The following is a 26,842-nucleotide window of genomic DNA, read 5'->3' on the forward strand; positions in this document are numbered from 1 at the left end:
AAAGGAATAACATCTGCGGATGGGTATTATTGCTTTTTCCATCCAGATATAGGGGGAGATAACTACAGCCACCCCCGAGGTTTCACACGGCATTCTTTCTGGCAATAAGGCAGTTCATTGTTTGTGCCCCAAAGTTCAATAGTTCGAGATAAAAGTTCAGTCACCAACAGGCCAACAAGTGGTTAACAGGGCAGACATCCAGACCTTGTCCCATAAGCATACGTGCCGCCATAGCTTTGTCGCCTGTCAGGATGGAGACGTTGCCAGCAAAATCTGGCGGCTTTGACTTCTCAGATGCATACATTTAATTCTCACCCGAAAAGGATGGGTCCACACACGCTCATACGTTTCTATACCCGTATTCTCGTATACATATGTATGTATGTATGTGCGACAATGAATTTCGCATTCACAATTTCCAGTAATTTGTTATTCAAACACATTTCGAATCGATTATCCGCTTGGCATGCTCCCTCCAAACGAGCAAATATGCTGATTGACTCTTGTCAAGGCTTATACTCGTTCTCGTATGTGTGTTCCGTTCCTCGCTATCTTTTTAGCATTACTCTCTATCTCTTTTCTTCTCCATCCCTTTCAGCCTTTGTGCTGCATGTGTGCGTTCCTGTTTGGTTTGGTTTGGGGAAACAGCAAAAGCAAATATAAATGAGGAAACGCGGGATCGTCCCTGGTTCGCCCGCTCCCCCTATTTCCTGTTCCTTTCACTTTTACCGAGGGAAAAGTCATGGAACTACGACCTCCACCTCCACCAGAGATACCCAACTCTTCGACATGGCTGGCTGGTTGCTCGATGAGTATACGTGTCGTATATATGTGTATACATATAAGTATGCATGTATGTAGGTGCTGTATGCACGAGGGTGTTCACAGTGTGATAAGGAAAAGCGGAGGCATTTAGAGGAGGCAAAACGGCGCGGCAGTCCTCACTACCACAATGGAAGCCAGGAGCCAGCAGAGTAGTGTAGTTCAACTGTCTGTGAAGGACTCTATTGAGTCCCTGCACATGGCTCAATCCAGCACCAAGGCTCCCTTTAAATATTTCTTATATGTATGCTAAAAATTTATCATTGACACTGGCCGAAGGTTTCCTCGGTGGCTGGACAAGCGGAGCCATCTGAGGAAGTGCTGGCAGCCAGGAGGTGGAAGAAAGTATGTCTCTGTCTCTCAATGTCACTTGTTGAATGGAATTGATTGCCACGCAATAAAGTGTAATTGCAATTGCTCAGCTTGAATTCAATGTTAAGGTGCAAGGACATTAATTAACTGAAAACACCGTCAGCTGGGGCATGCTTCTCCTGGCTCCCTGCGCCGTGCTTCTGCCCTCATGAAGTGGCTCTGATTGCGGTGCGTGTCAGTAAGCGGTCCGCATCTTAATTGGAGAATCAAATTGAATGGAATGAAGAGAGCTTGTGGTGGCAATTTGAATTGCTTTCTCTGTAAATATGCAAATGTATTTTGGTGCATCCCAGATGCTTTATCTCTTCCACTATATGGATTTAAAATGCTGCGAACCCAGCGACCAGCAGAAGCAGCAATAGTGGCAGAAATTCCATAAATACACGAATATACGCTTATACTATAATCGTGGGTCTCTGGGAAATGTGAAACTGCACTGCCAAAGGTTAAAGTTAAGCATGACAAATGGGCATCATTGGGGCGTGTGCACTTGATCCCCTCTAGGGGAATCCTTGGGCTCCACTCAGTCAAAAACAAATTCTCGGAAACTTGCACCACAATTACGGGGAGATAATTTATTGAACAAATTTACTAAGTAATTTTGCGAGGGCCCCTCGAGGATAGTCCGCCCTCGCGGAGGATTAAACAATTAATTAAATGTCATAATGCGGGGCTAGGACTGTGTCCTACTTTTAATTGACTTGAGTTGCTGCTGCAGTTGCTCGCATTGCTGGCACTCGCGGGTGAGTTGCTTGACGGCCGAGGCATACTGGCGTTGGAGTTCGAGCAGGGATTGCAATTCCTCATTCAGCTCGTCTCGTCGCATACGCTCCTCGTTGTACTTGTGACGCACCTTGTCCTGGGCACTCTTCACTCCATCCACAATCGTCTCGAACTGCCGTATGAAGTCCTCACGGCCATGGGGACTCATCATGCCCTCGTTGTAGGCCTCGCAGATGGAGTTCAGCATCGTTAGCTCCTTCTCTAGGTAGCGCTTTTTGTCGTTCAGTGTATTGTACAGTATATAATATTGCTTTGTTTCCAAGTGCTTGCCACTCATTTCGTTGTAGAGTTCGTGGAAGCGTCGCTGGTACTGGGCCAGCTCTGTGCGATCGGGTATCGCGTCCAGCTTCCGTTCAATGGCCACAATGCCGCGATTTCGTTTGGCCACCTTCAGTCGCAGATCCTTGAGGCGCTTTTCTTCCCCTGCCAAGGCAGCTGCCTGAGCTTCCGCATCCTGGGCACTAAAGGCTTCCAATTCACTGCAGTAGAATGTATGATTTAGGCTACTTTATACTTAAAAAGTTTCAATCTTACTCAATTTGTTGCTGTAGGTTGGCCAAATCCGTCCGACAGGACTCCTTGAATTCCGCCTCACTCTTTTTTAGCTCATCGTGCTGCCTCAACAGAGTCTTTACCTTTTCCAGCAGCCTAGAGAGATAATCATGTAACATCATTTATCAAAATCCATCTAACATTTTCGAACTCACTTTAAGTCCGCACTCTCTTCCGTTTCTTTGTGAGTCTTTAGTTCAGCTTTGAGAGTCTTCAGCTGCTCTTCCTTTTCTTCGGTTTTCTGGCTCTGCTCCATTTCCGCCTCTTCCAGTTGCTCATTGTCTTTGCAGAAGCGTTTCACCTTATGCTCCAACGATATTTTGGCTGCCTCTAGGCGTTTCTGTTGATTTTGTGTCTTCAGTTCCTGGGTATCGGTTTCCATTTCCAGCTTAAATTCCGCATAGTGCAGCTTTAGTGCCTGCTGCGCAGTGGGATCGAGATCTATACGTTTCTGAGTGCCCTTCAAGTCTGCTTTAGCCAGCGATAGGGTACGAAGGTACTGCTCCAGAACAAGTGGCTAAAGAAATCATTCTCGTAGTTTTTTTTTAGGCATTTTAAAAGAATTTATTTGTTCTCACCTCATCTGCCTCGTCGGCGACCAACCCTGCCTTGCGGCCTGCGCTTGCCTTGAACGTCGGCCCTGGATCTCCGTACTCAAGTAGCGTCATGCGCACCCGCGACACTTCATCATCTTCAGCTGTTTCCTGGCGTTCGTACATCCTAAATGGGCTGTAGAGATCCTGAATCGTCTTTATATTGGCAGAGGCAAGACGTATTTTGATCAGATTGTCTTTGTCGCTTTTATACTGATAATGATTGTGGAACTCCCCAATGGCAAATTTCTTCAAGCGCTGTCCACGCACAGCTCGGTTTTCCACCTGCAAAGAGGTTTTCTCTATTTATTTGCATACATCGGTGGAAAAGCTACTTACCGAAGTCTTCACTAGCCACTGGATGACGGGATGAATGGCTAAAAACTCCAGACCCTGCACCTGATGCGGCTCCAAGCTATGTGGACACTTCATATCGATCAGAACCGAAACAATCTTTTCCACGAGAGCTCTGCAGATATATAAGATGGATCACATTCTTTTCCAAGAAATTCGTAGGGTTAATTTCTACATTTTTTGGCCAATCGATAGACTTTCGTGGAAGAGCAGATCCACGTCCACGTCATAGTCGGCACATTCGATGCACCAAGTCATGCCGCCCACAACCTTGTCGAAGGCGGACAGGCCTTTGATGCGGGCCCGATAGTAGCCGGCGTCCACTAGAATGTCGAAAGTGTCCTGCTGCTTTGCTGTCGCATCCAAGTCCTCGCGACTCTCCACCTAAAGAACAAGAACGGGCATTACTAAGAGATATTTTAGCTGGCGAAGAAGTAGCTACCTGAACTTCGCGTCCGTCTTCATCGTATCGAGTGGCCAACTTGACATTTGGCAGGATTTTGGAGAATACATCACGGTTAGCCATGAAACGTTCAGCTGACTGGTGCCAAGGTTCTTCAAGTATGCCAAACGAGGCAAAGCTCCACCCACAAATAGAAAACAAGCGAATTATCAGCAAAAAATTAGAAAACCAAATATCAACATACTATCGAATTACATCGAATACATCGAATATAGTGCTGCAAGTGGTTGCGGTATGGCAACCTGGTCTCAAAAACTGTATGGCAGCACTATTAAATGAGGGACAGAGAACGATTAGCCCGTTGTTAACCACAATTAAAAATTCACTCCACGAAAAAGTTAAATCTTGAAGAATTTAAGCGAAGTTCAGGTGAAAGATATTTGGTCTGTTTTTTTAAGTGATAAAGAACGGATTGACCTACCAGTAATATGTACATACAGTACTATTTTCCGCGGTTTAACTCAAGCTCTTCACCTGTTTAATTCGAGGGGGCTAAGAAGGCTAAGTTCCTTCAATCAAGCCGGTGACCGCGTTTTTGACGACTCATATTTTTAAAATGAACTTATACGTTTGCCTTCTGCATGAGAGCACGAACAGTATTCCAAAACTGATACAACACGCTAATGCTAACAACTACAATGTGGTGGCCACATCGATCAACGGTAATATGGTCCCGCTGGACCCATATGAGACGGACCCCACATACCCGGGCACATTGCTGAACGCTGTCGACTGGAACTCGAAGATGATTTTCTTGCTGTCCGATGTGGATGTCGATTCCCCGAACCCCAAGCTACGCGAGCATGCCAAACAGATTCTCCTTCGAGATGTAGAGTGGGCGGAGCATTTGCAGAATGTTGGTAGCATGATGAAGCGACTGCGGGGACCAAATATCGACAACTTGGCCGAGATCGTAAGGGCCAAAACGAAAGGTTATGAGTGTAAACTGCCGTAAAACGAATCCAATTAAAAATGTATATGTTTAATTTCCATTTAGGCAACTGGTTTATACAAGTACCTATCAGCAACCCAGAGATGGGTATCTTCGAGCACCGTAAAGACGTCACCGATGCAGAAATAGCCGAGGCGGAGGCGAAAGATCCATGGACTTGGTGGAATAGCCTGCGCTTTGCCGTCAAGCACAACAGCAAAGTGAAAGTTGTAATTGAGCTGAATGACTTGGATCGTCCCAGTAAGGAGACGGTTCGCCGGTGGCTAGGCGAGCCCATCGAAGCCATTATCATTCCGTCCTCTCTGTTCATCCGAAACAAAGCCAACTACTATGTTCTGCAGAAGCAGTGGCAGATAGTCATAGGCCACTTTCTCTCGGCACGGGCCAATATAATAATCTCCGCCAATCCGAATGACCTGTCTATTTCCCAGTACGCCGATTATTTGCGGAAACTCGCCAGTGACCACAACGACAGCCACTTTCTTAATAGGTAAGTGTCTGTGGAGCAGAGCAGAACCCTTCATCCGCAAACTAACCCTTTGCCAATTAGCTATGAAAACGTTCTGGAGATTCCACTGCAACCTCTCTTCGATAATCTGGATAGCTATACATACGAGGTGTTCGAGTCGGATCCAGTGAAGTATAAAATCTACCAGAACGCGGTAAAAGCGGCTCTGATTGATCGAGTGAGCGAAATAGAAGCGCCGAACAAGCTGGTAAGGAAACTAGTCTTCAATTGGGCTCATATTCCAGCTAATCCCTGACATTCAATCTCCAGACCGTAGTGATGTTGCTGGGTGGGGGACGTGGTCCTTTAGCGAGGGCCATCTTTAATGCCGCGGAACTGACAAAGCGTCAGGTGCGACTCTACATCATCGAAAAGAATCCCAATGCCATTCGCACCCTCTCCCACATGGTAGATACTCTTTGGGAAGACAAAGGTAAGCAGCAGAGAGTGAAAAACGGATATGAGTTATCCTGATTCTAATTATAATTTAGATGTGCACATATTCTCCAAGGACATGCGCGATTTTTCACCTCCAGAGCAGGCTGATATTCTCGTCTCCGAGCTGCTTGGCTCGTTTGGGGATAATGAACTGTCGCCAGAGTGCCTTGACGGCGCATTGAAGCTGCTCAAAACGGATGGCATAAGCATACCCTACAAGTCAACGTCGTACATCAATCCAATCATGTCGGCAGTGCTGCATCAGAATGTCAGCCAGATGGACACCACGGTTCCAGCCTTCGACTATGGTTATGTATCACTCCTCAAAAACGTTTATCACATTGACAATCCCCAAGCGCTGTTTGAATTCTCACATCCGAATCGTGAGGCGACTATTGACAATACACGCTGCAAGGAGATCTCTTTTACTGTCCAAAAAGACTGCGTGCTACATGGCATTGGTGGCTATTTTGATACAATGCTTTATAAGGATATCCACCTGAGCATCAACCCACTGACCCACACGCCCGGCATGTTCTCGTGGTTTCCCATGTTCTTTCCGACAGTAAGTGATGGCGTTCGGTCCCGGCTTTTCATTGATCATAATGGTTAATCGTTCTAATCGTGTTCTTGCAGCATCCGAGGACCCTCAAGGAGGGACAGACAATCTCAGTCAAGTTCTGGCGCTGCGTTGATGCGGACAAGATGTGGTACGAGTGGCAGGTGAGCACACGAGAGGCCTGGGAGCATCACAATGCGGGTGGAAGTGGCTACCACATTCGACTTTAGTTACATTCAATCTTTCGAGAATTGACCACCAATAAAAATAAAAATATAAATAATTAGCTAAAGGGAATATAAATTTTAACTCTGTAATTAATTTGTCTGCGACTTTTATTTAGTTTTTTGTTTTGAAAAGTTGATAAATGCTGCTGTAATGCATGCCGCGCAGTGGGATCGAGATCTATACGTTTCTGAGTGCCCTTTAAGTTTGTTTTAGCCAGCGATAGGGTACGAAGGTACTGCTCCAGAACAAGTTGCTAAAGAAATCATTCTCGTTGTTTTTTTTGTGGCATTTTAAAAGAATTTATTTGATCTCACCCCATCTTGCGGCATTGAACGTCGGCCCTGGATCTCCGTACTCAAGTAGCGTCATACGCACCGCGACACTTCATCATCTACAGCTGTTTTCTGGCGTTGGTACATCCTAAATGGGCTGTAGAGATCCTGAATCGTCTTTATATTGGCAGAGGCAAGACGTATTTTGGTCAGATTGCGGATATAGTATAAGATGGATCACATTCTTTTCTAAGAAATTCGTAGGGTTAATTTCTACATTTTTTGGCCAATCGATAGACTTTCGTGGAAGAGCAGATCCACGTCCACGTCATAGTCGGCACATTCGATGCACCAAGTCATGCCGCCCACAACCTTGTCGAAGGCGGACAGGCCTTTGATGCGGGCCCGATAGTAGCCGGCGTCCACTAGAATGTCGAAAGTGTCCTGCTGCTTTGCTGTCGCATCCAAGTCCTCGCGACTCTCCACCTAAAGAACAAGAACGGGCATTACTAAGAGATATTTTAGCTGGCGAAGAAGTAGCTACCTGAACTTCGCGTCCGTCTTCATCGTATCGAGTGGCCAACTTGACATTTGGCAGGATTTTGGAGAATACATCACGGTTAGCCATGAAACGTTCAGCTGACTGGTGCCAAGGTTCTTCAAGTATGCCAAACGAGGCAAAGCTCCACCCACAAATAGAAAACAAGCGAATTATCAGCAAAAAATTAGAAAACCAAATATCAACATACTATCGAATTACATCGAATACATCGAATATAGTGCTGCAAGTGGTTGCGGTATGGCAACCTGGTCTCAAAAACTGTATGGCAGCACTATTAAATTAAGGAAGAATTTAAAATTCACTCCACGAAAATGTTAAATCTTGAAGAATTTAAGCGAAGTTCAGGTGAAAGATATTTGGTCTGTTTTTTTAAGTGATAAAGAACGGATTGACCTACCAGTAATATGTACATACAGTATTATTTTCCGCGGTTTAACTCAAGCTCTTCACCTGTTTAATTCGAGGGGGCTAAGAAGGCTAAGTTCGTTCAATCAAGCCGGTGACCGCGTTTTTGACGACTCATATTTTTAAAATGAACTTATACGTTTGCCTTCTGCATGAGAGCACGAACAGTATTCCAAAACTGATACAACACGCTAATGCTAACAACTACAATGTGGTGGCCACATCGATCAACGGTAATATGGTCCCGCTGGACCCATATGAGACGGACCCCACATACCCGGGCACATTGCTGAACGCTGTCGACTGGAACTCGAAGATGATTTTCTTGCTGTCCGATGTGGATGTCGATTCCCCGAACCCCAAGCTACGCGAGCATGCCAAACAGATTCTCCTTCGAGATGTAGAGTGGGCGGAGCATTTGCAGAATGTTGGTAGCATGATGAAGCGACTGCGGGGACCAAATATCGACAACTTGGCCGAGATCGTAAGGGCCAAAACGAAAGGTTATGAGTGTAAACTGCCGTAAAACGAATCCAATTAAAAATGTATATGTTTAATTTCCATTTAGGCAACTGGTTTATACAAGTACCTATCAGCAACCCAGAGATGGGTATCTTCGAGCACCGTAAAGACGTCACCGATGCAGAAATAGCCGAGGCGGAGGCGAAAGATCCATGGACTTGGTGGAATAGCCTGCGCTTTGCCGTCAAGCACAACAGCCAAGTGAAAGTTGTAATTGAGCTGAATGACTTGGATCGTCCCAGTAAGGAGACGGTTCGCCGGTGGCTAGGCGAGCCCATCGAAGCCATTATCATTCCGTCCTCTCTGTTCATCCGAAACAAAGCCAACTACTATGTTCTGCAGAAGAAGTGGCAGATAGTCATAGGCCACTTTCTCTCGGCACGGGCCAATATAATAATCTCCGCCAATCCGAATGACCTGTCTATTTCCCAGTACGCCGATTATTTGCGGAAACTCGCCAGTGACCACAACGACAGCCACTTTCTTAATAGGTAAGTGTCTGTGGAGCAGAGCAGAACCCTTTATCCGCAAACTAACCCTTTGCCAATTAGCTATGAAAACGTTCTGGAGATTCCACTGCAACCTCTCTTCGATAATCTGGATAGCTATACATACGAGGTGTTCGAGTCGGATCCAGTGAAGTATAAAATCTACCAGAACGCGGTAAAAGCGGCTCTGATTGATCGAGTGAGCGACATAGAAGCGCCGAACAAGCTGGTAAGGAAACTAGTCTTCAATTGGGCTCATATTCCAGCTAATCCCTGACATTCAATCTCCAGACCGTAGTGATGTTGCTGGGTGGGGGACGTGGTCCTTTAGCGAGGGCCATCTTTAATGCCGCGGAACTGACAAAGCGTCAGGTGCGACTCTACATCATCGAAAAGAATCCCAATGCCATTCGCACCCTCTCCCACATACTCTTTGGGAAGACAAAGGTAAGCAGCAGAGAGTGAAAAACGGATATGAGTTATCCTGATTCTAATTATAATTTAGATGTGCACATATTCTCCAAGGACATGCGCGATTTTTCACCTCCAGAGCAGGCTGATATTCTCGTCTCCGAGCTGCTTGGCTCATTTGGGGATAATGAACTGTCGCCAGAGTGCCTTGACGGCGCATTGAAGCTGCTCAAAACGGATGGCATAAGCATACCCTACAAGTCAACGTCGTACATCAATCCAATCATGTCGGCAGTGCTGCATCAGAATGTCAGCCAGATGGACACCACGGTTCCAGCCTTCGACTATGGTTATGTATCACTCCTCAAAAACGTTTATCACATTGACAATCCCCAAGCGCTGTTTGAATTCTCACATCCGAATCGTGAGGCGACTATTGACAATACACGCTGCAAGGAGATCTCTTTTACTGTCCAAAAAGACTGCGTGCTACATGGCATTGGTGGCTATTTTGATACAATGCTTTATAAGGATATCCACCTGAGCATCAACCCACTGACCCACACGCCCGGCATGTTCTCGTGGTCTCCCATGTTCTTTCCGACAGTAAGTGATGGCGTTCGGTCCCGGCTTTTCATTGATCATAATGGTTAATCGTTCTAATCGTGTTCTTGCAGCATCCGAGGACCCTCAAGGAGGGACAGACAATCTCAGTCAAGTTCTGGCGCTGCGTTGATGCGGACAAGATGTGGTACGAGTGGCAGGTGAGCACACGAGAGGCCTGGGAGCATCACAATGCGGGTGGAAGTGGCTACCAAATTCGACTTTAGTTACATTCAATCTTTCGAGAACTGACCACCAATAAAAAAACAAATAATATAAATATTAGCTAAAAGGAATATAAATTTAAACTGTGTAATTAATTTGTCTGCGACTTTTATTTAGTTTTATGTTTTGAAAAGTTTATAAATATTCTTAAACGTACAATAGATGTCCTTAAATATCTGTGGGTTTTTGTTTGCTTTTGTAAAATTTAGTTATTATTTTCCGTTTTCCACTCATTCAATTATTTATATTATATTTTTATGTATATATATATATATTTAAAGCGCTGCACATGATCGCGAAACGACATCTCTTTAAGCGAAGGCAATTTTAAATTATTTTAAGTATGTATAACGTAATCAATCCATTTAGTTTTTAGTTTAAAGCGGAGATGGACTGGGCGGCGACGGGGTGCGTGGAGGTGTGTGTGAATCTAGGAGTTGGTGGGGTTCTGCAATGGAGCTCCGCCGACAGCGCCACCGCCTCGTATGGCAATGGCGCCCTGGCCCGCTCTAATGGGCTTGGCGATTTGTGCCTGCGGTCCCCGCCGTCCTAGATGCTTCTGACGTACCGCTTCCTTGATGCGATCCACCTCGTACTGGTAGCGTTTGCGATCCCTCATAGCACCCTCCTTTGCCTCCTTTAGCGCCGTCTCCAGGGCCTTCACCCTTTCCATTGTCGTGCGTAGACGCTTCTCCAGCTTGGGCAGCTCACAGCGCAGGTCAGCGTTGTCGCGCACTAGCTGTTTGTGCACCTTGGTCAACTGATCGAGGTTGTTCTCCAGGAAGGAGATCTTCTGCTTCTGCGCTAACGATCCGCCATCCTCCTCGCTCTCCTCGTTGACCACATTTTTTCGGATTCGTTGCTATTAAACAGAATGTGGGAAAGATCAGTTTTTAAATTGAAAGAAACATTAAGTATGGGGCACCATTACCTGTAAATCCTGAACGAAGAGCTTGCGAAGATTGTGCAGCGTCTGCAGTTCCTTGGCCACGGTGTCTTCGAGGCCCTTGAGGTCTTTGCGCGCCTGTTCCCGTCGCTCGCTGGTGAGAATCATGTTCTGTAGTTCGTTGGATTTCTGGGCCTCCTCCTGTTTGACCTTCTCGTAGTCGGCGGTCATCTGTTGGTGGGCCAGCAGCAGCTTCTGGTGCACATCCTTCATCTCGTTCATTTCGTGCTGCTTGGCGGAAATCTCGTCCCGCAGCTCGGACACCTGCTTAGTGTGGGCCTCGCGCAGCTCGTCCATTTGCGAGTCGAACATGGAGCGCAGCTCCTCGGCGCGCTGCTTCTCCTCGGCATTGACGGCGGACACGTGTTCGGCAGCCTTCAGCTTGGCGCACTCCTCGCGCAGGGAATCGATCTGCTCCTCGAGAGTCCTCTTCTTGTTCTCCGCCTCCCGCATCGACTCTTGTAGCGACTTCATGCGCGCCTCGTGCTGCGAGATGAGCAGACGGTACTCGCCCAGATCCTTCTCGTACTCGAATATCTTCTTGTTGGAGTCCGTCTGCTGGGCCTCCATGTTGGCGCAGCGCTGAGCAATGTTTTTCGCCTCAGTCTTCATCTTGCTGATGTACAGGCGGGCCATGGTGAAGTCCTCCTCCACTTTGGTGGCATCTGTGCCGGCTAGGGTGCTCATCTTGAGATCGATGGCGGAGTCTCCGGGGGCTATGGCCTGGCCCACTTCACCGAGATCGCGCAGCAGGTTGGTCAGCATCTCAGTGATGCGCTTCTTCTGGTGCGAGGACATGTCCTTGAGCTGCTGCAGCTCTGTGGACGTAGCACTGAACACAGTCTGCTTTTGCTGCAGCTCTTCGTTGAGGGCATCGATGTCCTTGTTCTTGTTGTCGATTTCCTGCGACTTCTGATCATAATTGACAGCCAGCTCCTCCAGCGCCTGCAGCACTTCCTTAACCTCTTCCTTGGCAGACTCGTTCTCCTGCTGGATGCGTGCCATCTCTGACTGCAAAGCTTCATACTCCCGCCGGGCATTGGCTATCAGCTCTTCCTGCTCCATGACCTGCTCCTTCATCTGCTCGGCATACTGGCTCTGCTGGTTAATCTCCTCATCCTTGTCGTCCAGCTGCTGGTAGAGACGTTCACACTCCGTGGCCAGGCGGGCCCGTTCGTCGGCAGCCACCGAAGCGGACATATTGGCCAGGGCCGTCCTCTGAGCGGCACTGGCCGCCTCCGCAGCCTTCTGCTGTGCTGCCTCCACCTCCAGATTGGGCGTGCTGGCCTCCATGAGATCTTCCATGTTGATTTGTTCCTCGGCCTTAACTGTCTCTCCCGCCCGCCAACGAGCCAGCTCTATCTCCAGCTTCTCCACCTTGCCTTTGAGGCGACCGTTCTTCTCTTTCTCCTTTTCGTAGCGTCGTTTCCACTCTTCGGCGGTGAGCTCCTCGTTCACACAGACCACATTCTTTACTGTTTTGGCGCGCCGGCCAAAGTCCAGCGTGGACTTCGTCTCGGACTCATTGAAGCTGGCCGGAGAGCAGCAGATGACAATGGTTGTGCGTGCGTTGCCTCCCAGCGACTCCTGCAGGATGCGCGTCAGCTTCGAGTCGCGATAGGGTATGTGCGTTTTGTTGCCATCCGCCAGCGCTGAGATCACGTTGCCCAGCGCCGACAGCGACTTGTTGATGTTCTTCGCCTCGTCGAGCACCGTTCCCTCTGCCCCTGTCTTGGAAACCTTCTCGGAACCGGCTAAATCGACCAGATATAGTTTACCCGATAGTTTCTTCTGGTTCTCCAGATTCTCCTGCTTCACGTTGATCAGAAATACTGAGTGCGATCGAGAGGAGTGCTCGTTCATGTCTGCAAAGAATGGATCGTTTCAGTAAACACCAAGCACAAGCCCATTTCGACCACTCACTTGTAACGGCAATATGACGATTCGATTTGCCCTCTTCGATCACCTCAAATACATCCTCTGGCGAGGAGACGAACCGCTCCGTGGCACCCTTCACATAGGGCACTCGATTTTTGTCCTCGTGCACGCTCAGGTTCACCTTGGACACGTCCAGCAGATCTCGGATCTTGTCCATATAGATCTCATAGTACGAGACCTTTATGTGAAACTCCAGATTCACCTCCATGGCATAGATGTGATTGAAGATATCATTGACAATGCGTGGAATAATGCCCTGCTTCGCCGAGTCGCCAATGACGCCCTCCATTGTGTGCGTCTTGCCGGACGAGGTCTGGCCATAGGCGAATATCGTTCCATTGTAGCCGGCCAGGACGTCCGTGACAATGGACTTGGCCGCCTCGTTGTAAACCTTCTCCTGGGAGGCATTCGGCTTGAAGACTTTGTCGAATAGGTAGACTTTGCCCTGAAAAAAGAGACATGTATTAAGATTTTTTCTTTTCTCCCAAATTTCTAGCCGATCTTCAGCTTTTACCCTACCCCTTCCCTGCCGCTGCCGGATTTCTGGCAGCTTTCAAATCATTTTTGAACGCATGGCCGCGAAACGGATTGTAATTATGATCATTAACAAAAGAAAGAGACGAGCGGAGTGGAGATGGGAGGAAAGCAGTAATGAATAACGAGCAGCAGAAGAATGAGCGAAAGAGAAGCGTTAGTAATGATAAATACATGCATACACATGTACTTTCATGTGTTTGTATGTAATAGAGCTGCCTGCTATGGTTCAACGAAAGAACTAGTTCGCTGATGGGACGAGATAGACAAGGATATAAGACATTGTTGCTCTAGATATAATTTCCGCGAAAATGTTTGACTACGTTAAAGTTCGAGTTACGGTAAGTTCACCGTTTAATTGAATATATATATAGCGGTTAACAATCTTAATGTTTAACAGTAAGTGGCTAGTGGCAAGAGAAGTAGTAGTAGAAAGTAGTAGAAACTGTTGTTGCCAAACCGATTTCTGGGAAAATGTTCGTTTACAGGTGGAGTTATGGTGAAAACTCAGTGGTTCCACAATACATACATCTATTATTTATGAGCGCCAAAAACCAGTAAATTCCATTGCCCTATGTTCCTCTTTTTATGTGGTTTGCGTGCATGAGTCACTGTTGCTGCTGGTGGAGTGAAGTGGCGGCAGCTGGTGGCAATGGGAAGGCACACACACACACATGAAGACACTGGGGGCAGGTACAATGTAAGTGAGGTAAGCATAGAAGGCGGACTGGCTGGAATTTTAGACGGCGAGACCGCTGCTGCAGAGAAGGTTAGCAATGCAAATTTCTGTGGATTGGGACACAAGTGGAACTATAATTGTGGGTGGGGACTGCCTTGCTTTCGGCTTTTATTCTTTGACGTTCCCATACACACAAAAACACCCCGTTTCACTCTCCCTCTCACTCGCTCTTTTTTTCTGTCTTTGGGCGGAAAATCAATTTGTTGCAAAATATACTATTGATCTGAAGTAATTTCGGATTTCTTATGGTTTTCCGCCTGTGGGCAGTCGCTCGAGACACGCTCACTGGATGTGGAATACACAAGCTTTGCGCTAATTATCCAAACTGCTCCAATTGGTCGACGGCACTGCTGCTGGGGAAGGCTAATGTACGGGAGCGTACGGTCTAATGTTAGGCATGACGTCATGGGCCGTGACAGCACGCAGAGATTAATGCATAACACACAAAGTAAAGGGAAATGAAATGTGTGTGGAGGAGGCACTGACGGTGGAGTGGATCACTTTACTAAGGTGAAATACACTTACCGCAATAGATATGCAGTTCTCCTCGACATTGTTGGGGAATTTGACGACAAACTTCGAGCCGGCCTTCTCCTCACTGTCGTTAAGCGGTCGGAAGCGACAGACAACTTTGATGCTGTCCTCAGCGGGAATTTCGCGCTCCGCGGACATCTTTGCACTCTCTGTCTCTGATCTGGTATCCGTCTGGCGGAACTGCGGCTCTAGTTAGTGTTCGATCAAACTTTTATCTTTTCGCATGCAGCTGTTTACGTGGTAAACGATTGTCGTTTATGTTTCGGTGTTGGGGTCTCGTTTGAAACAAGCATTAATAAAAATGGAATAACAGCAAAGGTGGTGATGAACCCCACACGGACAATCTGATATCTGATTGGTGTGTTCTATATAGTCCGACTCGCGAAAATTAGGCTCAAATGCAGAGAAAATTTTGTGGTTATACCAGACGCACAGTTCGCGGATGAATTGTAGCGGCCCTGTTTTGATTAAGCTCGATTGATTTTACGGCTTTGGTCGTTTGCACTAGCCCGGAATGATGAGGTGCAGATGGTAAATGCACTCGCATGCGTTGAGTGTTTTGGAGTTTTATTTTCCTATTTTCTTTCTATTTCTTGCCCCCGAACGCACCGAACAGTGTGACTAGCCCTCAGAAATATACAGAAATATACCGTCTCATTTTCAAAATATACCGTAAATATACTGACGAATTCAAGTTATATTTTACATATTCCTCGTTTTTGATATTCTGTAGAATATTACTAGCTATATAGAACATTTAGCACTGCCCACATAATTTTATCCGATTAAGGAATCAATTTTCTACTTGACTGGTTTGTTTTAAATACTTGATTTGTTTTCTTGCTACGGCAATTGCTGTTTATGCTCTTCAACTACAATATACCGTCTCGTATGATGAAAAACCGAACTTATCCCACTTATGCCCCCTCTATTTAAATAGTTCAGCTACTTGAGGTAAATGGCGAAAACTATTAACGATTGTAAATTCTTCCTGTAGATCCATCCTATCCTTCCCTTTAACTTGCAAAAAACCGCACGAACTGTCCACCTGAACTGCGCTAAAATGATTAAATTTTCATTATTTTCGGTGGAAAATTTAAATACCCCCTGGCTTATAATAGGTTAATCGTTCTCCATCAAGGATTGGAAACCATATTGCTTAATTTTAATGTTCCATCAAATATTATAAGCCAGATAGAACATTTAGCCATGCCCACATAATTTTATACGATTAATTAAACTATTTGAACTTGACTGGCTTATTCTTAATACTTGATTTTATTGCGTTTTGCGTGAAAAGCGGTTTTAGCGAAATAAGTCAAACGAAAAACAAGTAGCGAAAAACAAACGAAAAGGGAAATTCGTTCATATTGCTCAATTTTAATATTCCATTGAATAATGCTGGCAAACTAAATCTTTCAGTAATGCCCACATAATTTTATCCTATTGATGAATCAATTTTCTACAAGATTGGTTAGTTTTTATTCCTTGCTTTTATTGTATTTATTGTAAAAAAAGGTTTAAACGAAAAAGTCCAACCAAAAAAGAGTCGCAATGTTGCTGGTATTTGAAGACGTGATGCGTGTATAGCCCTTTGTACACCCTATTTCGCTAATTTAATATGAAGATCAAACGTAATTTATTAAGACCTTTTCTCAAATTGATATTCTTTAGACATATTCAAGTACCTTATTAGTATCTTGTATATATTTATGTCGATCCTGATACCTACTGAGCCTTGGAAGACAAACGTATTCACAATTCTATATCATCCATTTCCCCCAGGGTATTTGTGCATGGAATTAGCAACATGCTTGTGTATGGAATGAGACTCATTGTTGCAAAAGCGAAACTGCGGCGAATCGGGTATTGCCTATATTTCAAGCTATAGATGCCCACTTAGCTTTATCCCATAGATAAATACATTTTTTACAAGATTGTTTCTTTTAATTACCTTAATGTATTTTATTTTGACTGAAATACAGTTTTCAAGGAAATGTTGCCGCAACAGTGTGTATGGAATGCGCAACATTGTGTATTGTTGCTAAAGCGAACTGCGGCGAACTGCGACGAACTCAAATTCGATTCAAAAAACGACCAATTCTTTGTTCCGTTGAATAATACTATCTATATAGAACATTTAGCCATGCCCACTCAACTTTGTACGATTGATGAATCAATTCTATACATGATTGGCCTATTCGAAATACTTGCATTTATTGGATTTCTATATAACATTGAAAATTAAATTAATAGATTGATGAAATTGACAAAAATACCATGGGAGCGCGGCGAAAACTAGTATTTCCACAGTATGACCCTCAGAACAGCACCGAAACATACCATCTCTTTTAAAAAATATACCGTAAATATACTGACGAAGTCAAGTTCTGTTTAACATATTCCTCGTTTTTGATATTCCGTGCAATATAACTAACTTAATAGAACCCTCAGTCCTGCCCACATAATTTTATCCGATTAATGAATCAATTTCCTACAAGATTGGCTAATATTGGCGATCCCCTTTTATTGGATTGTTTTTAAAATAAGGTTTAAGCAAAAAAAGGTCAAACATAAAACGAAAGTGCGAGGAAAAAGGACATTGTTGTGAAGAATTATCCCGCCAAGAAGAGAGAGCAAGAGCCAAACAGCTACCGATACTATGCAAGAGGTGCGCGCCAAATGGAAATTTTTTTGAAAGTGAATAAGTTACATGCAAATTTAATTGATGAAATTAATGATATATTCCATTTTATACCGTATTTTTGGTAAAACGCAGCTACTGCTGGTTCGACGCATATGTATCTCTCTCGCTCTTACTGCACGCTTTTCCCATAAGGCTGGCTCTGTTTTGGAAGTTAGGAATATATACTTCAACTTTTGACACATCTAAATCTAAATTTATAGTTGTGTTGTCTGTTCTCTTTGTACAAGTTTTTCCCTTTTCTATGGTACATTGGTTCCAGGCGCCGTGGGGTACGAGTGGACGGGCATACAAAATGGACTCGAAGAACAACATTTACACGAAAAATGAGCGACTAACCAACGAGGAGGTCAATGTAGAGCGGCTAATTCGCATGTACCGAGCCAACCAGTGTCTCTGGAATCCCAAGTCCCCGGGTTACCACTGTGCGCCCCTAAAGCAGAGCGCCTGGAACCGCATCACGCGGATTCTCAACAACGGCCTAACGACGGATCAGGTAAAGCTGCAGGTGCTCTCCCTTCGCAACTACTACGACACGGAATGCCAGGCCATCAAGCGTAGCCAGCGGGAGGGATTAACCTACGTTCCCTGTCGCTCGATTTTCAAGGACCTCCAATTCCTGCCCGACCTGGAACCGGATGAGGCAGAGAAGGTAGGGACACATATCCGCACGATTTGATCCGTACAGCAATCACTCGATAATAACCCACAGTTTAACGGCAGACCTAGCGTCTGCGACGACCAACTGCAGTTTATTATTGATGATGTCATGTCAGTCATGAGCAAGAACTTGGTGGAGTGCAGGCGCAGTTTACACGTCGACCTCCAAGCACCCTTCGGCGAGAAAATATCCGATTCAGATATCTGTAAGTCCAGCCAGTTTCGAGATGCATTCAATTCGCATTAATGATCTCTTTTGCATTATAGCCTCTCCAAATAAAAGCTCCAAGGAATTCGTTGAATTCGATATCTCGTCCTTGTCTGACTCGGACTTCGAGACGCCGGTAACTTCATTACCATTACGTGCCACTTCCGGAGCCGATCGTCAGTACGATGGGCAAGATGAAAAGGAGTCTAGCAACTCCTCGTCCCACCAGCAGTCGAGGGAACGGTATCAGGTTAGAGGCGCATGCCCGTGTCCCCCAGACTCTGAGCGGGAAGGAGGATTCCAAAAACATGCCAGACCTACAGAAAACTATAGCCACAATGGTCCGTACGAGGTCGCACCAGCAACCACTCCTCGAAATTCCCCAGCCGGGCATCTGCAACCACTCAGACCGAGGATGGAGGCCAGCAACAGTAACTCTCAATGCAGCAGAAACTCCACCGAGCACCAAAGTATTAGCGCCCGCAGTAACTACTGCAGTCGACCTTCTGACAAGGAGGAGTGCAATGTCCTGTTGCTCAAGTTTAATCCAGAAAATGACATGCGGTCACGAACTAATAACAAAGTCTTTTGTACCTATCATCCTGCTGACAACAGGGAGATCCAAGAGGACAAGCGAGACTATAACGACATCGACGCCAGCGGACAGCAACTACAATCAGCCGAAACTCCATTGTTCGAGTATTACAACTCCAACGAGAACAAAGCTCTTCCGGCGGACTGCAGCTACAGCTATGACCCCAGTCATCAATACACTCAGGGATACGCGCAGCAGAGCACAGAGCAAAACGAGCAGGATCAAAATTGTTATTATCCGGAAGTATCAGACCCATATGAATATGACGATTGCTACTGTACGCCAGCTCAGGAAGTCGCTCAACTTTATCATCAGGGAGAGGAATCGATAGCCAACGAAGAGCCAACCTTGCGGCGTCCCCAGACGTTTGCTGGATACCAGAGGAAATACAGCAACACCGAACCTGATGATGCTCCAACTGATGCACAAACGAGAGAGCAGTTCAGTCCCAACCGCTTCAAACGCATGCCGCAACCCCGCCAGGAAGATATTCCTGGGTCCAGCTCAAAAGATACCACGAACTCCGCTCCGATTGTGAGGAGTCGGGGATCCCGTAGCTCTGGGGCAGATTCCTATGGGGCCCAACAGTGCGCTGCACTTGCTGCACAAATTATGGACGATTATTGTCTCGGCCAATGCAGACGAGTGCAGAAAACGTATCCGGATGATGTTGATGAATTCTGCGAAGAGCCAGTGGCCAGGCGACCCCAAAGACGTTACCAGCCCGAAGACGTAATTTATGTAGAGTGTCCAGCCCGGAGGCAAGGACAACCCAGAAATGAAGTGGCGAGGCGAAGGGAGAGTTCTCCTTCAAAGGTGTCGAAGGCAAGAGATGAGTACAAATATGGTCCTCAAGAGGATTTCGTGAAAAGTACGGAACACGACCAAGGGAGGAGGACTTCCAATCAATTTGCTCGAGAATACACTCAGGACAGACAACAAGGCCAGTACGAGTACGATGCACAAGAATCTTTCAAAGATGCCGAGCAGAGGCCAAAACGGATTCCCCAGAGAAGATCGTATATTCGAGAGAAAGCCCAAGCAGAAGACCAAAGCAGAGGTGCCCAACCGCCTTTCCAAAGATTTGAGAAAATCCCTTGCAAGGATGACACATGCCCACTTTTAAACCGAACAATGGAAGTGGCGCCAAGACAAGTTCCGAGGAGATCGTCCGATAAAGGCCAGGTATAGTGAGCCTTTAACTACATAGCAGCAACGCAGGCGATCTAACGTCATATCCGATTTACAGACTAAACCTGAAAAGCGCACCCCTCCGTCAGAACGCCAACAGCAAATACGAGGCCAGACAGACTACAGACAAAGACGTGGGATGGATGGCACCGACGAGCCATACATGACCAATAGATGCCTGCCAAGCAGCCCAAACGACAGTCAGCCAAAATCAGCACCGACTTTAAACCAAAAGTATGGAAGTCTTGAAATCGATCCATACGAAGTCGATGATTGCCTCTGCGAGGATGACCCCAAGTATCCCCAAGAGATTGCATCAACAAAAAGAAAAAGCCGGCAGGATGATCTAGGGATTCCGTCTTCAGAGAGAAACAACAGGGATGACCGGTATCAAGAGCAAAGGCCAAAACAGTATCCCCAGCGGAGATCGTATCAGCGGGAGGAGACTGCAAAGAATCTACCACAAGGCCAAAGATTTCAGGAAATCCCTTGCAACAATGATTTGTGCCCATTTGTAAACCCAAATTTTCCAGAGAATACCTCATCGAAGAGAAATAGCCAAGATGACCGGCAGCCCAAATCAAGACCGACATCAAAGAAAATGGATAGAAACCAAGAAGAGTCATCGGATCTATACGAGGTCGATGATTGCCTCTGCGAGGATGACCCCAAGTATCCCCAAGAGATTGCATCAACAAAAAGAAAAAGCCGGCAGGATGATCTAGGGATTCCGTCTTCAGAGAGAAACAACAGGGATGACCGGTATCAAGAGCAAAGGCCAAAACAGTATCCCCAGCGGAGATCGTATCAGCGGGAGGAGACTGCAAAGAATCTACCACAAGGCCAAAGATTTCAGGAAATCCCTTGCAACAATGATTTGTGCCCATTTGTAAACCCAAATTTTCCAGAGAATACCTCATCGAAGAGAAATAGCCAAGATGACCGGCCGCTCAAATCAAACCCGACTTCAAAGAAAATGGATAGCAGCCAGGAAGAGTCAACGGATCTAAACGAAATCGATGATTGTCTTTGCGAGGATGAGTCCATGATTACAGAGAAAAGTTCAGAAAAGAGAAATATCCGCTTGGAAGAATCAAGGGGTCCAGTGACAGCCTCAACAAAAAGAAACAGCGGAGATGACCGCCAGGAAGAACCAAGTGTTCCAGAGGTTGTCTCTTCAGAGAAAGGTAGTCGTCGGGAAGAACTAAGTGTTCCAGATACTACCTCATCGAAGAGATATAGCCAAGAGAACCGGCAGCCCAAATCAAACCCGACTTCAAAGAAAATGGATAGCAGCCAAGAAGAGTCAACGGATCTAAACGAAATCGATGATTGTCTTTGCGAGGATGAGTCCATGATTACAGAGAAAAGTTCTAAAAAGAGAAATATCCGCTTGGAAGAATCAAGGGGTCCAGTGACAGCCTCACCAAAAAGAAACAGCCGAGATGACCGCCAGGAAGAACCAAGTGTTCCAGAGGTTGCCTCTTCAGAGAAAGGTAGTCGTCGGGAAGAACCAAGTGTTCCAGATACTACCTCATCGAAGAAAAATAGCCAAGAGAACCGGCAGCCCAAATCAAACCCGACTTCAAAGAAAATGGATAGCAGCCAAGAAGAGTCAACGGCTCTAAACGAAATCGATGATTATCTCCGCGAGGATGATTCCATGGTTCCAGAGAAAACTTCAGAAAAGAGAAATATCCGCCTGGAAGATTCAAGGGATCCAGGGACAGCCTCAACAAAAAGAAACAGCCGAGATGACCGCCAGGAAGAGCCAAGAGTTCCAGAGGTTACCTCACCAAAGAGAAGTAATCGTCGGGAAGAACCAAGTGTTCCAGATACTACCACATCGAAGAGAAATAGCCAAGAGAATCGGCCTCCAAAATCAATAACTACATCAAAGAAAATGGATATCAGCCAAGAAGAGTCAACGGATCTAAACGAAATCGATGATTATCTCCGCGAGGATGATTCCATGGTTCCAGAGAAAACTTCAGCAAAGAGAAATATCCGCCTGGAAGATTCAAGGGATCCAGTGACAGCCTCAACAAAAAGAAACAACCGAGATGACCGCCAGGAAGAGCCAAGAGTTCCAGAGGTTACCTCGCCAAAGAGAAGTAGTCGTCGGGAAGAACCAAGTGTTCCAGATACTACCTCATCGAAGAGAAATAGCCAAGAGAATCGGCCACCCAAATCAATAACGACATCAAAGAAAATGTATGACAGCCAAGAAAAGTCAACGGATCTAAACGAAAGCGATGATTGTCGCTGCGAGGATGAGTCCCTGTTTCCAGAGAAAACTTCAGCGAAGAGAAATATCCGTCTGGAAAAGGCCAGCGTTTCAGAGAATGCCTCTCCAAAAAAAAGTAGTAATCGAGAAGAGCCCATAGTTCCAGTGATTGCTTCATCGAAGAGAAACTGGCGAGACGATCATACGGATGATCTGAGAGTTCCAAGGATTCAATCTTCAAAAAGAAACAACCAAGAGGACTGGCAACAAGAGCAAAGGCCAAGACGGTATCCCCAGCGGAGATCGTATCAGGGAGAGGAACCTGCAAAGAATCTACCACAAGGCCAAGCATTTGAGGAAATAATCCCTTGCAACAATGATTTGTGCCCATTTGTAAAACCAAATTTTCCAGAGAATACCTTATCGAAGAGAAATAGCCCAGATGACCGGCAGCCCAAATCAAGACCGACATCAAAGAAAATGGATAGAAACCAAGAAGAGTCATCGGATCTATACGAGGTCGATGATTGCCTCTGCGAGGATGACCTTATGGGTCCCCAAGAAATTACCTCAACAAAAAGAAATAGCCGGCAGGATGTTCTGGGGATTCCGTCTTCGAAAAGAAACAACCGAGATGACCGGCAACAAGAGCAAACGAAAAGACAATATCCTCAGCGGAGATCGTATCAGGGAGAGAAGCCTGCGAAGAATCTACCACAAGGCCAAAGATTTGAGGAAATCCCAAATCGAAATTTTCCAGAGAATACCTCATCGAAGAGAAATAGCCCAGATGACCGGCAGACCAAATCAAGACCGACATCACCGGATCTGTACGAAGTCGATGATTGCCTCTGCGAGGATGAGTCCATGGTTCCAGAAAAAACGCCAGCAAAGAGAAATATCCGCCAGGAGGAGCCGAGTGTTTCAAAGATAGCCTCACCAACCAGAAGTAGTCGTTGGAAAGAACCCAGTGTGCCCGGGACTGCCCCACCAAAGAGAAACAGTCAGAACGACCGTAAGGGAAAATTTGCACCTACTTCACAGAAAATTAATGTCGGAAATGAAAAGCCAATGGAGCCAAAGGAAGTCGATGATTGCCGTTGTGATGAGAATGTAGAGATCGCCGCATCAAAGAGAAACAGGAATAAAAATAGTAGAAAGGATGATGAGAAGGATACTAAAGCACAGACGGATAATACGAAGGGAAGTCGAAACAATAATGAAGAACCGAAGAAATCCACACCCAAAAAGAACAATACTTTTAAAAATTATGTAAACGAACAGAAGTGTGAATGCGATGATGCTGATAATTCTTACCGGCAGCCCGATAACTATTCGAAGAAGGCTAATGGGAGAAATATTCCACACAGTACGAAAGAGTCCACGAGAACTTCAATTAAAAAGAACGTTACAGCGGTCCCAACGAGGACTGGAAGAGAAGATGAAAAGGATAACAGTGACAGTGAGTACTGTGATTGCCAGATTGGGGTGGAGTCCCCAAATGGGAAAAACATAAGAAGCAAATCTGGGAACAGTAGAAATACTGAAGACGTTGAAGAAGTGAATGAAAAAGGTAGGAATATGCGTTTAGATATAAAGAAAAAGGAAAACGGTACAGAAAGTATGGATGATTTGGAGGATTCTACCAGTTTATGTGATTGCGAATGCTTTTGCGAGGACGAAGAGGAGAAGCCAACAGATGACAAAGCGGAGGAGGAGACGTCCGCCAAGAAGAAGCTTCGTACTCAGCAGATCGCCAAGGCAACGCCACGGAGCCAGTCCACTGCAGGTCGGTCCAGTGCGACCCCAAAGTCTAGGCTCAGGCGTAGCTCCAACGCGGAAGAGATGGCAAAGAAGCCCATTTCTTCGAGAAGTAGCAAACACAATCGTCATATCAGCGGTAAGAGATCCATGAAAAACGCCGACTATGATGGTGGCACCAGTAGCCGCTGCCCCTTTGATTTAAACAGGGCTTCATACTACATTTGCCAATTACAGGATGATGATGAAGAGAATCAGTATCTGATTATAGTGCCCGAAGCTAAATATCGTAGGATGAGTGTCAACAGGACTTGCCCAGGACAAGAGCTTGCGAAGAGGAAGCCCTGCACCCCGCGGCAGTGCTCTGGCTTCGATACTTTGTCCTGGGCCAGTCCAAAGCCCGCTCACCAGTCGTCTCCAAGGAAAACGGATGGTCTCTCTGTCCTTGGCTCCTATATGGTGCCACCAGTCGCCGCAGAGACCACCATGAGCATTATCAACCAGCACATTAAAATGTCGATAGGGCGCAAGCCAGTAGTAGAACTGATCCAAAAGAACCATAGATACTGCGCCAGCAAGAAAAACGTGAATTCTCCGCCTAAGATGCAATGCAAGCCTAAGCCCAAACTGATGACAGCAATGGCTTATAATCGCACGCCCATCCTTCGACCGATCCATGAGACAAGTTCAATATTGGCGGAGAACCGCACCGTACTGCTCTCCAAAAATCCGGGTTCGAGTTCCAATCAAGAGGTTATCGTACTGCATCCGCCCGTCCTTGGCTTTCGACCCTCCAAGAACTCCCTCTGCCTGGATGATGTGCAGATGCAGCTTATCAAAGTTCAGCACAGCGAGCCGCATGTGAGCCCGAGGCCGATGTGATCTAAAACAGAGCCATCCAGAGGTTGAACTCTATGGCGTAGCCATCCAGCCATAGCATAGCTGATATTTCTTCACACATAGTTCTCTGCCCCAACCAATGTACCAGAGTATCATAGTAAAGAACAGCAACAAACCGAAGCCGCAGGACTCAGCTGCCTTTTATTCAATGAGATCCCTGGCCGGGAGTCGTGATCCGAGGGTGTCACGCTCCACTGCAAAGCGCGTTGGCGGGGAACTCCGATGTGGAACGGGGACGGGGACTGGCACTCATTGTTTTCCTATCAATGAACTTTTCAATAATTAATTTATGACCATTTTCGGGTCCATTGAGGCGTAACCAACGATCCGCTGGCCAATTGATTTCGCAAGCATCTCACTGGTATCATTTTTCTTTATTTATACTAAATTTAGAGTTAGAGAAGAATCACAAAAGCTTAAATCTAAGATCGAGTATAGCTTAACCGTGGCTCAAGTGGAAGCTGGATTCGCTGTCGCTTCCATTTCCGCTCCCAAATAGGCTGTAGGCGGCCGCATCCACATCCACGTCGCCGTTGTTGAGAAGGTCGCACAGGGCCAGAATGTAGGATTGGGCCATCTGGAGGGTCTCGAACTTGGACAGCTTCTGATCGATGGACGGGGCTGGGACCACTTCCCGCAAGCGGTCGAAGGCCTCGTTTAGGCCATTCATGCGCTTTCTTTCCCGGGCATTGGCCGCCTGGCGTCGTCGCTTTTGCACCGTGGGACTGAGAACGACCGTCTCTTGGCCGGCTGCTTGGCACTGGCCCTCTGATCTCCTGGAGCCCTCGCTCTTGCGCCTCTTGAGCTGGTCCATGCCCGCCTCTGTGCGCATCTCAAGGTCAACGGAGTGGGTGGCCGGGGGCAGCTCCAGGCTAGCTCCGCCTGCTACATCCAGAAACTGCCAGTCGGGAGAGAGGTAGGCGGTATGGCTGTACTCCTGCGTGGAGCATACCATCGGCGTCAGGTTGTAGTTAGGGCTGCCCAAGTACTGGGAGCTGCTGTTGTCCTCCTCGGACGAGTAGTAGTAGCTCATGACTCGGGGTTCTGCACGGCTCGAAAGTTCCACCGCAACTGCCGCGCGACTGCTGCTGCTGCTGCACGGAACAGCACGAGGCCTTTCGATCGGGCAACCACCGAAAGGGATGGGACGGGATGGCTTTACAAATATTTTTACCGCTGCGTTGACCAAGTTTGTGTAAATGGCCCGCAAATGACCCCTTGCCCCTCTGGCAGGATCCTCAAAGCCATTACCATATCCCAAGGATCGTCGGCAGGGGCGGCTACTCGCTGTCGACGTCGACGTCGCTGTCGGTGCCAGTTAGGGGTTAGAAATACGAACGCTCTCCCTCGCTCTTTCGCTCCCTTGCGCACGCCTACACTTTGTTCTTCTTCGACCTTTCATTCACTCTTTGCGCTGCACTGCTCTGGCACGCGTCATAGCTTGCCAAATTGGCGCTATCATGGCATGTGATCTTCCTCTCTCTTCTTTTTTTTTTGTAATTTGTGACTTTCACGCTCAACAGCACACCAGCCAGGGAGGTGGGCAGAGGGGAACTTCGACGAGGATGAGCTACTGGCTTGCCTGGGCCATCAATTAACTCGCTTCTGGAACTGCATTCTGGCTCGTGTCTCGTGACCATATGTTGCACTGAGCCCAGAACCCAATTCCAGGCCACAGCCACAGCCATATGGTCAAGGCTCGGCAATACTAGTGCCAGTAGCAGTCCTTGAAGCAAACAATGAATCCAGTTGAGACACGACATTTGTTGTCTCGCCAGCTCTTGGATTGAACA

The 26,842-nt window shown here is 46.6% G+C and overlaps 6 protein-coding genes across 9 annotated transcripts; 3 read left to right on the forward strand and 3 right to left on the reverse strand.

The window, feature by feature from the left end:
* Positions 1-1,732: 1,732 nt before the first annotated feature.
* Positions 1,733-7,673, reverse strand: LOC108157974 (coiled-coil domain-containing protein 93-like). 3 transcript variants are annotated; one of them, XM_033392434.1, is made up of 7 exons: positions 7,441-7,673; positions 7,174-7,382; positions 3,462-3,591; positions 3,108-3,407; positions 2,685-3,046; positions 2,512-2,625; positions 1,739-2,456 (listed from the first exon to the last, which is right to left on the reverse strand). In XM_033392434.1, exons 1-7 carry the CDS (start codon positions 7,522-7,524, stop codon positions 1,868-1,870), a joined length of 1,788 nt encoding a protein of 595 aa, XP_033248325.1. In that variant the 5' UTR covers positions 7,525-7,673; the 3' UTR covers positions 1,739-1,867. The 3 variants fall into 3 exon arrangements, with proteins under 3 accessions (XP_033248326.1, XP_033248325.1, XP_033248324.1); XM_033392433.1 differs by lacking the exons at positions 7,174-7,382; positions 7,441-7,673 and adding exons at positions 3,652-3,860; positions 3,919-4,151; XM_033392435.1 differs by lacking the exons at positions 3,462-3,591; positions 7,441-7,673 and having other exon boundaries at positions 1,733-2,456; positions 3,108-3,305; positions 7,101-7,267.
* On the forward strand, positions 4,496-6,679 carry LOC117188489 (protein arginine N-methyltransferase 5-like). The gene is made up of 6 exons (XM_033392431.1): positions 4,496-4,871; positions 4,937-5,381; positions 5,442-5,607; positions 5,670-5,832; positions 5,891-6,402; positions 6,474-6,679. Exons 1-6 carry the CDS (start codon positions 4,496-4,498, stop codon positions 6,624-6,626), a joined length of 1,815 nt encoding a protein of 604 aa, XP_033248322.1. The 3' UTR covers positions 6,627-6,679.
* Positions 7,674-7,990: 317 nt separating the features above from the next.
* LOC108159271 (protein arginine N-methyltransferase 5) lies at positions 7,991-10,289 on the forward strand. The gene is given in 7 exon segments (XM_033392432.1): positions 7,991-8,366; positions 8,432-8,876; positions 8,937-9,102; positions 9,165-9,297; positions 9,300-9,320; positions 9,379-9,890; positions 9,962-10,289. Coding segments are annotated over 7 exon segments (1,806 nt in total). The 3' UTR covers positions 10,115-10,289.
* On the reverse strand, positions 10,199-15,429 carry LOC117188488 (kinesin heavy chain). Its single transcript, XM_033392430.1, has 4 exons — positions 14,795-15,429; positions 12,982-13,441; positions 11,044-12,923; positions 10,199-10,974 (listed from the first exon to the last, which is right to left on the reverse strand). The coding sequence occupies exons 1-4, from the start codon at positions 14,939-14,941 to the stop codon at positions 10,543-10,545; spliced, it is 2,919 nt and encodes a 972-aa protein (XP_033248321.1). The 5' UTR covers positions 14,942-15,429; the 3' UTR covers positions 10,199-10,542.
* Positions 15,430-17,673: 2,244 nt separating this feature from the next.
* LOC108157973 lies at positions 17,674-25,176 on the forward strand. 2 transcript variants are annotated; one of them, XM_033390316.1, is made up of 5 exons: positions 17,674-18,159; positions 18,220-18,373; positions 18,435-20,155; positions 20,220-24,288; positions 24,387-24,479. In XM_033390316.1, the coding sequence occupies exons 1-5, from the start codon at positions 17,752-17,754 to the stop codon at positions 24,389-24,391; spliced, it is 6,357 nt and encodes a 2,118-aa protein (XP_033246207.1). In that variant the 5' UTR covers positions 17,674-17,751; the 3' UTR covers positions 24,392-24,479. The 2 variants fall into 2 exon arrangements, with proteins under 2 accessions (XP_033246207.1, XP_033246205.1); XM_033390314.1 differs by having other exon boundaries at positions 20,220-25,176.
* A 203-nt stretch (positions 25,177-25,379) lies between these two features.
* On the reverse strand, positions 25,380-26,267 carry LOC108159150 (protein atonal homolog 1). The gene has a single exon (XM_017292147.2). It carries the CDS (start codon positions 26,080-26,082, stop codon positions 25,489-25,491), a length of 594 nt encoding a protein of 197 aa, XP_017147636.1. The 5' UTR covers positions 26,083-26,267; the 3' UTR covers positions 25,380-25,488.
* Between the last annotated feature and the right edge of the window lie 575 nt (positions 26,268-26,842).

This window comes from Drosophila miranda, chromosome 3 (genome assembly GCF_003369915.1).
Source record: "Drosophila miranda strain MSH22 chromosome 3, D.miranda_PacBio2.1, whole genome shotgun sequence".
NCBI lineage: Eukaryota > Metazoa > Arthropoda > Insecta > Diptera > Drosophilidae > Drosophila > Drosophila miranda.

Coding starts and splice junctions, on each gene's coding strand:
- LOC117188489 (XM_033392431.1), top strand. CDS start 4,496: ATGAACTTATACGTTTGCCTTCTGCATGAGAGCACGAACAGTATTCCA. Junction 5,608..5,669: donor TAGAAGCGCCGAACAAGCTG/GTAAGGAAACTA, acceptor TTCAATCTCCAG/ACCGTAGTGATGTTGCTGGG. Junction 5,833..5,890: donor TACTCTTTGGGAAGACAAAG/GTAAGCAGCAGA, acceptor ATTATAATTTAG/ATGTGCACATATTCTCCAAG.
- LOC108157974 (XM_033392434.1), bottom strand. CDS start 7,524: ATGGCTAACCGTGATGTATTCTCCAAAATCCTGCCAAATGTCAAGTTG. Junction 3,592..7,173: donor CTATCGATTGGCCAAAAAAT/GTAGAAATTAAC, acceptor ATATATCTGCAG/AGCTCTCGTGGAAAAGATTG. Junction 2,626..2,684: donor GAAGAGAGTGCGGACTTAAA/GTGAGTTCGAAA, acceptor TTATCTCTCTAG/GCTGCTGGAAAAGGTAAAGA.
- LOC117188488 (XM_033392430.1), bottom strand. CDS start 14,941: ATGTCCGCGGAGCGCGAAATTCCCGCTGAGGACAGCATCAAAGTTGTC. Junction 13,442..14,794: donor AGAACTGCATATCTATTGCG/GTAAGTGTATTT, acceptor CTCTTTTTTCAG/GGCAAAGTCTACCTATTCGA. Junction 10,975..11,043: donor TCTTCGTTCAGGATTTACAG/GTAATGGTGCCC, acceptor TCTGTTTAATAG/CAACGAATCCGAAAAAATGT.
- LOC108157973 (XM_033390314.1), top strand. CDS start 17,752: ATGGTACATTGGTTCCAGGCGCCGTGGGGTACGAGTGGACGGGCATAC. Junction 18,160..18,219: donor AACCGGATGAGGCAGAGAAG/GTAGGGACACAT, acceptor AATAACCCACAG/TTTAACGGCAGACCTAGCGT. Junction 20,156..20,219: donor GATCGTCCGATAAAGGCCAG/GTATAGTGAGCC, acceptor TCCGATTTACAG/ACTAAACCTGAAAAGCGCAC.
- LOC108159150 (XM_017292147.2), bottom strand. CDS start 26,082: ATGAGCTACTACTACTCGTCCGAGGAGGACAACAGCAGCTCCCAGTAC.